Source organism: Carassius gibelio, chromosome B16, assembly GCF_023724105.1.
Source record: "Carassius gibelio isolate Cgi1373 ecotype wild population from Czech Republic chromosome B16, carGib1.2-hapl.c, whole genome shotgun sequence".
NCBI lineage: Eukaryota > Metazoa > Chordata > Actinopteri > Cypriniformes > Cyprinidae > Carassius > Carassius gibelio.
In genome coordinates this window covers 12451223-12463607 of record NC_068411.1, presented here as the reverse complement: position 1 = coordinate 12463607, position 12385 = coordinate 12451223, and the positions used below count along the sequence as shown (strand labels likewise).

The 12385-nt window shown below is 37.9% G+C and overlaps 2 protein-coding genes across 2 annotated transcripts in view; both read right to left on the bottom strand.

The window, feature by feature from the left end:
- opn9 (opsin 9) overlaps positions 1-6581 on the bottom strand; it is an 11039-nt gene extending 4458 nt beyond the window's left edge. Inside the window, exons 1-6 of the mRNA XM_052578516.1 lie at positions 4325-6581; positions 4010-4139; positions 2270-2420; positions 1124-1263; positions 253-391; positions 1-46 (exon numbers count right to left, since the gene is read on the bottom strand). The exon at positions 1-46 is cut by the window's left edge and continues 69 nt beyond it. Coding sequence (XP_052434476.1) covers positions 1-46; positions 253-391; positions 1124-1263; positions 2270-2420; positions 4010-4136 — 603 coding nt within the window. The 5' untranslated portion in view covers positions 4137-4139; positions 4325-6581. The remainder of the gene's footprint in view (positions 47-252; positions 392-1123; positions 1264-2269; positions 2421-4009; positions 4140-4324) is intronic.
- Positions 6582-6712: 131 nt separating this feature from the next.
- gapdh (glyceraldehyde-3-phosphate dehydrogenase) lies at positions 6713-11574 on the bottom strand. The gene is made up of 12 exons (XM_052578517.1): positions 11464-11574; positions 11019-11064; positions 9394-9493; positions 9163-9269; positions 8987-9077; positions 8791-8906; positions 8300-8381; positions 7928-8079; positions 7544-7622; positions 7355-7438; positions 7186-7283; positions 6713-7008 (listed from the first exon to the last, which is right to left on the bottom strand). The coding sequence occupies exons 2-12, from the start codon at positions 11039-11041 to the stop codon at positions 6939-6941; spliced, it is 1002 nt and encodes a 333-aa protein (XP_052434477.1). The 5' UTR covers positions 11042-11064; positions 11464-11574; the 3' UTR covers positions 6713-6938.
- Positions 11575-12385: the final 811 nt, after the last annotated feature.

Genomic DNA, 12385 nt, shown 5'->3' with positions numbered 1-12385 from the left:
CAGGAAAATATAGACTCTATCCTTGAGTGAAGACTTCATTCTCCACCTGTGGCCACAGGAACCAATGCATGAACACAGCAACATCTGTGATTTGTGGATGTTACAGTGGTTTGTGGGTAAAATAAGGTTCAGCAGCTTGACAGTGAACGCTATACTTGTCTCTTGAGAATGCACTCTGAAAATACCAACCAATCTTTGGGGAATTGGTCAGTGACTCATTTACAAGTGTTACTAATGGTTACGGTTCATTACCAGTTTATGGTGCAGCTGGTTCCAAATGGTTCTGGGCCGTAACTACCAAAGCCAATCACAGGAAGTAAGGCCCAGAATAATGTATAGATCCACACCAGAGCCACACACAGAGAGGCATGTTTTCTCTCAATCCACTGACCTGAGACAAAGGAACAAGTACATTAGAGAACATCTAAAAGCTTACTTGATGGCTTTTAGGACTGAAATATACTAGCTGGGTATTATTATCTCAGCTGTCACAGCATGATTCGGTTAGCTGAGAGAAAGATATGCAGTCCATCAGAATTAGACATCTATGCCATGCACTAGATATTCATAAATGACTATTATCTCTGATCTTGTGCAATGACATAATATACTTTCAAGTAGGGAGGCAAACTGTAATAACGGAAATAATGCAATATATTTATTCAACCACAAACCAGCTTGAGTGATCTCATTTGCTCAGCACATGCTTTTTTCTCTATTTTTGAGATTTAAAATGTTTTTCATGTCAGATTTTTTTTTTAAACAGGCAGTTTCAATTGAAACTCAAAATTATTCAGTTCATTTAATATAATTGCAATGCATGTACAATGTAGATTACGCTTATCATAAAAATCAATCAGCAATATTAATACTATGTACTAAGACTGATATTATTTCTTTGATATGTGCTCTTATTTGGGGTTAAAGTGTACAATTCTTCAGGAAAAGGGGCATCAGAATATAGGGGAATTGATTTCCCTCAGTGATCATGCTAATTATTTGTCCAGCAAGAATAACCCAATTCTTTACTTGCATCATGAATGACTGGGCAGGCCTATATTTGAACTCATTTGCATATAAAATAACAAAATAAAACAACAGAAATTCAGTGGATAAAAATTACCATACTGAAAGCTACAGATCTTGAAGCAGCGGTCGAGGGAGATAAGGCAGGTAGTGATGAGAGACCCAATGCCAAAAACAAAGCCCTGAAACCCATACCACATACATCCTGTTTCCCCAAAAATCCATGCATGCGACAGACTAAGAGAGAGAGAGAGAGAGAGAGAGAGAGAGAAGTTAAGAGCAGAAGCAAAATACTGAGCACAGCAAATCCAAAAATAACTTAAAATAACTACACATTTAATGTACTCAAATGTATTTTCTATAAGACTGAACCTTAAAAATTTCTTCTTGTATGTATGTGTGTGTGTATATATACATATATATATATATATATATATATATATATATATATATATATATATATATATATACACACACACACACACACACACACACATATATATATATATATTTATATATCTCACACTTGGCTGTTCAGAAACCAAAAAGCCAAGTGTGATGATTTTAATATAGTCTTATACCCTCTGACCCAAGATGTTATTTATGTTGTTTTTCTTCACAAATGCATTTCTTCTTTTTCACAAAGCATCCTCTATCTGAGGGCATGTTTTGGTGGTTTGTGGGTAAAAAAGAATACTTTCAGCTTTATAAAGTGAAACCCTTTTAGCCCCTTGAGAATGCACTCTCAGTACCATGAGACACATAGTGGCTTGAGATCTCAAAGGATTTTTGTTTTCTTTTTTTCCCCCACAAAAATCTTTTTCTGACCTTCAGAGTAGTATAAGCGAATGGATAAAAAAAGAAAAATAAAATAAAGCTATAAGAGCACATCTAAAGTGTTTTGACCAAATGTCTGTTCAATTTTAAATCCCCTCTAAAGTCAAATCATATCTATAATATAGTCTGTGTTTATGTTCTGTATTATGTAATATCATCATCAATGGCTTATACGCGGACTGTCAATCTTCTTTCTTAACCGACACAATCCTCTGGTCTTGACTAACTCTCACAAACTCCAGAAGATATCGGAGGGATAATCACAAGAGCGACTGATGCATTCGAATATAAGCTTAAAGAGAGCTTTTATAACTTGTAATGCACACTGGTATGCCAAAAAACTTCAAAATACATGTTCAGTATCACGCGCTGTCTAAAGCAGTCGCAGTCAGTGCAGTGCTGGTACCTTGAGATGATGAGACATGGCGCCCCCAGCAGGCTGTAGCCGAAATCACACACGGCCAGATTGATGGTCATCAGCTCGTGCGCTCTGAGCTTCTTTCTCCTCTGTCCGTAAACCAGCAACACCAGCCCATTCCCAACCACCGACACCGCACCTGGGACAGACACAGAGAGATATAGATCATATATATCACAACCAAAAACTGTATTCAAAATGGTATGCATTAGTCAACCGCTGGAATCCTCCTCACACAATGGACAGACGAACTTCTCGTGGATCTAATGTAAAAACTGTACATTTATGGCTTTCAGTTTTAAGTGTTGTGTCATCTTTTCTTAAATCTTTGTAAAAATAATTTTATTGTTATTTATGTATCAATATTACTTAAGTAATTTGAATTATTGTTGTTTATTTTATCTATTATTATTTATTTTTCTTTATTTTGAAGCCAGGGGGTGGGACGTTTTGGGATGGGTTCTAAATTTGCACAGTTGCTTTTTTATTTTATACTACTGTTCCAGGAAGAAAAGTTGTAAAAAAAAAAAAAAAATTCCCTACTTTATAGACAGTGTTACTCACTTTTGCATTTACTTAAAAAAGTGTTCTATTATATATAATAGATAATAGATAAATCCAGAAGAACTGTGGAAATGTCTCCATCATGCTTCAATAAACCTACCAAAGCTATACGGTACTGTTAAAAGTTTTAGGCACTTGTGTATAATTGCTATAAAACGAGGATGCTGTCAAAAAAATAATGTCAGAAATATTTTTTCTTTATCACTTGATTATTACAATTAAATGGCAAAATGAATGTTTGGAAATGTAAACTGATATTTCCTACTGACACACTATATCAAAAGATAGAAATAACAATTTTTAGCTGGCGAAAGTACTAGTGCTCTAATCATTTTGGCCACGTAACGCTATAAATTAAATGTAAAATGTACAATTTTAATATTAAAAATATATGATAATGCTTGCAATGTTGCAGTATTGCTTTTAAAAGTAAAATGTAGATGTATTTTAAATAGCAAGCTAAATTTGAGTCATTCAGATAACCAATTTCTCTTTCTTTTTTGACTTTTAAAAACTTAGTGCAAATTGCGTGTTGAAATTTTTAATAGGGCAATACCTGTACTTTACTACAGTGAGAGTTTTAATATATTTCAATACTGTTAACATTTTTTATAACTCTAACTGTATTACACTACATGTATTTTCCTACAGTAGCTAACGTAATTTAATAGTAAGATTACTTATAGTCAACCAATACACCAGTGTTTGTTTGTTTTATTTGCTTTATTTATTTAGAGCAATTGATGCTCTACATCCAAGAACATTTTTATTTTTTATTTTTTTTTTGCAAGGAGCTAAAAATATTGATTTGGTCAAACACACACACCGATGCATATGAGCACCTCTTGCTGCACTGCAGTTTTTAAAGGACTCTGTAATAGCAGTTGTATTTATTGTGCAAATCAGCACAGCGGTGTATTGATTGTAGAGGACAAGTGTCTTTAGATTGCATAGGTTGTGATTGCAGTTCAAGTCCTGGCTGAATAAATAGAGCAGACTCCCATTAAAAAAAAAAAAAAAAAAAAACCTAGACATATGTTGGCTTTTACTACTTAATAATGCATCTCTTAATCAAAAGCATTTTCAATAGTGGTCTTTATACATTTGGAAACCCACTGAACTCTACGTAATGAACAATGATTTCACAAAAGATGAATAACTGACCTGTGATGATGAGTAAGATGGCTATGCTGAGGTCAGCGGATGAAGAGAGCTGTGAGTGGAAGGCGTGAGGGATGGAGGACGGGACAGAGATAGACCCCATCCACGAGCCATTCATTCTCTTAGACATTCACTAATAACAGGGAACCAGACAGAAAGGAAAACATCAAAAAATGTTGGATTTACATGAAATTCCAATTTAAATGGGAATAAATACAGCTGCGTAAGTACAATTCAGATTTAAATGAGAGTGATCAAATGAAATATTGCCACAGAGGCACATCTGAGCAAAGAACAAAGTGAAAGTTTTTCGCTCACCTTCCTCTGCCAGTCTCAGTGTTTGTCTCTCTGTGATTTCAGTCTGCCACTGTCTCTTAATCTCAAAGTGAAATGCTTGCTTTTCAGTCTTAAGCCTCTTTTGTCCCTGTTGCTCTCTGTTTATACGGGAGGAGCGAATCAATTCGGCTTTGGTCAGTCTGCCAGAGGACCATCAGGATTCATGCACACTAACCCTCCCATACTTTTGAACTCCCACCTCCCTCTTTATCCACACCTCTACCTTCCTCTCATCCCTTTTGCACTCCTAACACACCTCTGGGATTAGAGGACAGTCAAAGTTGGTATTTATAGACAACAGGAGCCGTAAATGATGTTTTATTGAGATGAACAAACGGTTTAGACAACACTCGTTGGTGCTATAAGATTAATAAATCACAGTGATATATTCTGTGTTAAAGAGAAAGAGGTCGAGGTCAGTGTTGTGTACGGAAGAGTAAATGTGCAACCGCTATCTGAACTAAACAACTAAAGTCTCTTAATCCTCTGTCCTCATTCTTATCAACAGAATTGAACAGCTTTAAAGTGCATGCATAAACACACGTACAGTAAATGAAAGGACACGCTGTGCCATAAGTCTAATGTTTTAAGGCTAAACCATGAGTCTATGCAACACTGATTTTGTAATAAGATGATAGTGTGGAGCCTAAGGTCATAAACAACATTTTAAGATTGCATTATTTTAGAAAATGTCAACTCTATTGTTTTATATAAATATTTATACACACTTTTGTTTTTGTTTTTTTGCATTAAGCACCATGCTCATCATTGGTAAATCTGTGCCTTGATAATGCAGTGCATTAATGCTGAAATATGTCCATTGGTCTTTGACTAAAACATCAATAACATTGATAGACATATTTCATAAAGGCCCATCAGCTGAAATAATGGCATGTCTTTGTCAGGGTGCATTATTCATGGAAAACTGCCCCCGATCCACAAATGGACTGAGTATTGAACTAAAAGAGTGAGTCAGGGAGCTTGCAACAGAACGCTTAATTGAGAGCAGTTTCAAAGTGACACTGTATTTAACTAAAAACAGTGGGAGGTTCAAATATTTCATAACTTTTACCAGCAGATCATATCTAACAGAAACTTTCCTGTCAATCAAATCATGTGGTTGCACTTTTTTTTTTTTGACAGTCCACTTTAGACATGCTACCAACTATCAATGACTTGGCAAATGCATAGGGTTTAGCAGTAAAAGTTGATGTACTTGCAAAGTTTCTCTATTGGCGGACCATCAAAATAAAGTGCAAGCAGATATTCTGCATATAGTCTAATATAACTGATAGTTGACAAGTATTTGCAAAGTTACTTATGGTATAATGTTTAAAGTGGACTATCAAAGTACAGTCTCATATTCTCATGAACAGTGATGTCATTTGACTAATTAGGGCTTTTCAAACTTAAAATAGGGGGTTAACAGAATCCAGATTTTTTTCCCCCTCAGTGTTTCACACTAAATATTTATAAACCTTATTAATGTTCAAACTTACAGCATCACAGCATTAAAACGGTCTCTGGGTAACTCACATGTTCCCAGAATTCTGTTCTCTTGATTTTAGTTTTTATAGGACATAATGCATAGGAACCTCAGTAGACTTTTCCCAACCATAGCTGTAAAAAGTGAGAACTATAAAAATCTCACACCAACAAATAACATTTCATAAGCATAGGCTGAATTTTTGGTGCCTGCAACTCAAGGTCTATTACTGGATTCTGATTGGTGATTTTGTTTCTGGGGAAGACACGGCTGTGGTGCAGACTTCCCTACTTTCACTGGACTATATTGTTCAATTACCATTGTAGTTTTTGGTTAAAACAGCCCTCAAAATGTTTCCCAAGCACTCATACGGTGAGTGTAGAAAGCACATGGTGTTGAAATTCAGTGTAAGCCTCTTACACCTAATAAAATGCACTTCTGTTATGCAAAGTTCACTACACATCTAGTGTATAACTTCATTTTTTGTTAGGTTCCATCAAACACTAACTTTGCTACCCTAGTACTCCTAAAATCTCCACCCAAATTTACTGGCCCACCCCAATAACTGCTGGTATGGCACTGCGGTGGTGAACGCATAACTCCATACTTAAGCAACGTTGTATGTTAAGTACATGAAGTGTCCAATAGTTAACTCAATTGAAATCCACTTTTGCTTTGGGAAACACTTCAGTTTGCACATTAACCACACCACTCCTAAATTAGAACAATGCACATGCAAATTAAGCAATATAACATGACAACAAAATCAACTTAAGCTGAATAAATGACAACATGCCATGGAAACCGATGGTTTACCTTAACTTCCAAATTTAAAAATGGTCCGACCCAAATGAGTCACTACATCTAGACGAAACAAACACCAATTCTCACAAACAGAGGACTTTATTCAGTCACAGGTTGTCAGCAGACAGAAAATCCTTTTGAAGTCAACATGCATTTTTAACCTCACACAACAGAACAGAGTATTTTCATATAAAAATAACATTGGTCTTCAAGTCAAGCATGTAATTTCCTTGCAGGCATTTGGTGCAAACATCCAACCAGATGGGAGAACGGTGGGTCACGCGTCAACCACAACAAATGGGTCGTTTACTCCTTGGATGCCATGTGTGCCATCAGGTCACACACACGGTTGCTGTAACCAAACTCATTGTCATACCTATAGGAAGGAAAAGAATTAAAAGGTGTCATTCAAAACTGGTTTTTCAAGTGGAGTTTGAAAAATGTAGTTCGAGTAAAGCAAAGGAGTGACCAAATGGATTAAGCCATTTACAAAAAACAAGAGTTGAATTCTAGAGGACACAGGAGTTGTGACTTTGGGAAAGCCAAATCTTACCATGTGACCAGCTTGACGAAGTGATCATTGAGGGCAATGCCAGCACCGGCATCAAAGATGGATGAACGCACATCCCCGTTGAAATCAGTGGATACCACCTGCACACAGCAGGAAGTTATAAGACGCTGCTGAAAAACCAGTTCACGACAATGAAATAAATCATGTATACCTGGTCCTCAGTGTATCCCAGAATGCCTTTCATGGGTCCATCAGCCGCAGCCTTGACCACTTTCTTGATATCGTCATACTTGGCCTGCAGAAGAGAGATGAAGCCAACAGGTCAGTCAATTCACCAACACTGCACCCAGAATGAATCAGTCCTGCTGTAGGGAAAAAAATAAATAACCATTCAACTCACAGGTTTCTCAAGACGGACCGTCAGATCCACTACAGACACATTGGGGGTGGGGACACGGAAGGCCATACCAGTAAGCTTGCTGAAATAACAAGCAGAGCATGTTTGGACAGAAGAAAGCAGAAGAAAAAACGAAACCAGTCATTAAGTTCCCCCGAGGGGATCATTCCACTTTTGAGTAATCACAGGAAGTGAATCAAAACCCTTGAAAGTGGTCCAAAAAAAACACAAATACAAAAACTAATTGCGTTCTTGTCCTAGGTAAACTCTGAACTTTTTTTTAGCCATGACCTTTAAGAACAGCACAGGGGAGCACGTCCATGGAAACTGAATTTAAAACTAATCTGGAAAACGAAAGGAATCGAATCCAACGGACGTGTTACAGACCCATTGAGCTCAGGAATGACTTTGCCCACAGCCTTGGCAGCCCCAGTGGAGGCTGGGATAATGTTCTGACTGGCGCCGCGGCCATCCCGCCACAGTTTTCCTGAGGGCCCGTCCACGGTCTTCTGCGTGGCTGTGATAGCATGAACGGTGCTCTGAAAAAAGGGGAAGTGGGAGACTTAACATCCTGTGAAAGATTATAAAACCAAAGCTCTACGTGCATCTCGTTTATTTGGATCATGATGCATTTTAATAAGAACCAAGTGTAGGGCTTGATAAGTAGAAGTGGAAAATTCTGTGACGAATCATGTCAGGTTTCAATCAATTTTAGGTCCAAAAGCTTTTTGGCGAGATTGAAAGGCAGTTTAATCTTACCATAAGACCTTCAACGATGACAAAGTTATCATGGATGACCTTGGCCAAGGGAGCCAAGCAGTTGGTGGTGCAGGAGGCATTGCTAGGAAACAGACAGACCCGTGGTGTCAGTCACAGAGAGGGAAGGAATCATTGGAATGAAATGCAGGGTTTAAGTTTAAGTTTTTGGGCTTAACATGCTTGAGTTTAACTTTAGTACACCCCCTACAGGACATTAGCCATAATGGCACAATATAAAACAAAAGGCATGCACATGAGAACACTAAATCTTAAAGTAAAATTGAATTCATTCAATTGATAAAGTGTCTAATGAAAGTTAAAATCAAATCGACAAGTTATTTTACCATAAAAACCCAAGGTCCAAAACACTAACAATTTAATAAGCTGATATTTCATGTTGTACATTTTATAATCATTAACTAAATTAAATGGCTCCTCCTGGTCACACAAAGTTGGTCAATTTAACATGACATTCAAGTCTACATCCTTACCTGACAACACTAAGAGAATTATCATATTTCTCATGGTTGACACCCATGACAAACATTGGGGCATCTGCACTGGGGGCAGAGATGATGACTCTCTTGGCACCGCCCTTAAGGTGAGCCTAGCAAGAGAGAGCAAAGGTTCAGACACCGGACGTGCACATTAGGATTTATGACTGACGTCATGACTAGGACTACATACAGACGCCTTCTCAATGGTGGTGAAGACACCAGTAGACTCCACGACATACTGAGCCCCTGCATCACCCCATTTAATGTTGGCTGGATCCCTCCTGTGTGGACACAGATGGAGGTCATCTCACATTTCAATGCCTAGCAGTGAATACATCACGTAGTATTTGTAGGGACAACACTCACTCGCTGAAGACTGTGATAGCTTGACCGTCAATGACCAGCTTGCCGCCTTCAGCTTTGACCTCACCCTTGTACTTTCCATGGGTGGAGTCATACTTGAACATGTAAACCTGTGAAGAAACAAAAGGGAAGTCAGATTTAAGGAAAAAACCTAAACTTTAGAGTAAGCTGCATTAAAGGCTAAGGAAATTCAGCCCACCATCACTCAGAAGGAAACCAAAATTAGGAACTTGCCATGTAATCAAGGTCAATGAAGGGGTCATTGATGGCCACGATCTCTACTTTCTTGGACTGGAAAGCAGCACGGGTCACCAGACGCCCAATACGGCCAAATCTGTGTGGATTTAAAATTATGGAGGATGAAATATGATAATATGACTGGGCAGATTTCTGAAGTATCATGTGACACTGAAGGCTGGAGTAATGTCTGCTTAACTTAGTAAATAACACTTTGAAATCTAACAGAAGTTGTGCAGTGTAAATTTTACATTACTACAGTTTTAAAACTCAATATGAAAAAAAAAAAAAAAAAAAGCGCTTTTAATAAGAGCCATACATCGTCAGGCACAAAAGCAAACACCTACAGCAAGTTCCTCGCAGCAGCCACTAGATGGCGCACAAGTTCTATTTCTGAACAAGTATAAAACCATTTCCTGTCCTCATGAGCCCTGTGGTCGGGCCCACTTGTGACCTACCAGTAAACAGATAGCCAGCGAGCAGGTTTACATCTTCCCAAAGCCAACCCTTCAATATGTGCCAGAGAAAATAAAGCAAAACCCTGAGGAATGGTCTAGTACGGATTAGTTCTGGTACTACTAAAGCACTTGAGAGTTTGCTAGAGCTTCAGAAGGCCTGCCCTCTGCCATTCACACTGTGATAAAGAACTTCTGTAGGCCTCCAGCTGTCATTGTGAGCTATTTTGGTGCCTATAACAGCACTGCTCACAAGACAGATAAGCCAGGACTGACTCCATAGAAGTCCTCTTCCATTGCAACACTTTCAGCTTTCCATTAAATCAATATATAAGTGGACAGCAGTTCAAACTGATAAGACATACTGATACAGTGAAAGCACAATTTCGAAACATTTGCATCAAGTCAGTTAAGATCGAGAAACAGGCTAAAAAAGGTAGAAACTTCTGTAGATAATGCTCCTGGTAGATGAGATTGACTGTTTGACCTTTTAAAGCTTCAGGATACTCAAGTGGCATGTAATGATGGGGTATAGAAAGGATTGACAGACACCTTTTGAGAAAGTACACAAATCTGCAGTTACTGAAGTGTACTTTAAAATAACACTTAAGTGAAAACTGAATTACTACATCAATTAGAAACAAGTTATTGTATTATAGCTTTTTTTTAATGTCTACATGAAAAAAAAAATAAGCTCAGAGTGCACCTTGAGTTAAAAAAATAAATAAAATAAAAAGACATGGAATCAAGGATATTTTTCTACAAGTAGCATGCTATACTTATCTATTCACTGTGAATGTTCTGCAGCTACAGATGGTTCGTTATGCATTAATTTTTAGAAACCAAGCCAAAACCTTCAAGTGAAAAAGAGACTTTGCACAGCTGACCAGAGACTGTTTGAGCTGACCAAAGTAGGTTTGCTGTAAACTGGACCTTAACATTGCATAGGTCAAGCACTGAACATGTAGTGAAATATTCAGGGCTAAATGTGCATGCATGAATGATGCATGTGCCCTGTACATGTAGCGTAAGGATCACATTTCCAGTTACATAACTCCCGAAGCTTTGGAAAGGTCACAGCTGGTGCTGAGGGTCTCTCATTGCAGACGCAGCCCAGCCAGCGAGAGACTCAGCTGATTGTTGGGATCTGTATTTGTGAGGGCTTACCCATTGATACCAACTTTAACCATGATGCCTGATTTGGTCTTGTCCTCTGGGAAGAGAAAAACAGAAAACATCCAGTTATTTGACTACATTGCGGCAGTCATTATTGGATCAAGCACAAAGTACAGGTTGTGAACATGCAGCTGTTATCAAGAGATGAGCTCATATCCGTTTAAACTTAAGTTCAAGAGATTACAACTCAAGTTCAAGCATTTGCCTTTTGCAGGCCTAAAACTTTAGGTAAAGTAGTTATATAGATGTGAACAAACAGCTTTCATGCAGCACTGTCACAATAACCTCTCCCACACTATCAGCTGTGTATTCCATGCAATATGTAAATTAAAGATTTAATTCATAACTTCAATAAAGGAACTTTCATGAGTATTATGAACTTCGACAAGAAAACAACTCACTACACGCTATGAATCGTGTATGAACAATAATTTACCGTTTGTGAGAAGCCTCTGTCCGTCCTGACACTTGGTGTGAGTAGACTGATGACGAGCATGAGGTTAATTTATATCTGGTGCGGCGGCGTTGACCACGCCCCCTGGGACTTTAGGCCATAATTACCACGCCCCCTTATAATGACATGGTCGTATTGGGGAAAATTGCATGAAACAACTGAATCACTTAAAATCTAACAAATGAAATCAAGCTAAAGAAGACTTTTTTTGCGTGTTTTGTAAAACATTATACAACTACTGACTTATTTAAAAGTTTTCTACTGTTCCTTTTGGAAATCAGCAGTGCATACGATCAAGCTTAATGTTTTTAGTTAAGGACCAGGCATTTGTTCAGTAAGCGCTGTAGTGTAATAATTAGTAGTCTTTTAAAAATGCATCTTTTGGCATGGATGAAATGTTTCATATACTGTATACATTGTTAATGATCTAAGTACCAACACAAAGTCTGGAGGTTCATTCCTAAATAAAGGAAAGCAGACAGTCAGAGACTTGCTGAGCTGACAACTCTGTGCAATTACTCCACATTTTTGCAAGTGTACTTATAGTGGCAAAAATATATTTTGGATAAAATGAGCTTGCTAATGGTTTTCTCTTAAAAGAACATTTGATTTGAACATGTCCATCCACTCTGACCTTCTAACAGTAACTGGCCCAGACCGAGAGCGGGATGAAGCAGAGGATCAAATCGCCCTCATCGAGAGTGTGTGACATTTACAGGAAAAACCGTGACCCTTTCCTTTCACCCTGCCATCACAGCATCCCACAATCCTGGCAAATCCAATGCCTTTGTACCTGCACAATCTCTTATCTGCATGCATGACAATGCACGATAAACAAATGGAAAGTCAGACTAATGTCTGAACAATCTGGTTAGAGATTACACTGGTTTTCTATTTTAAGGTG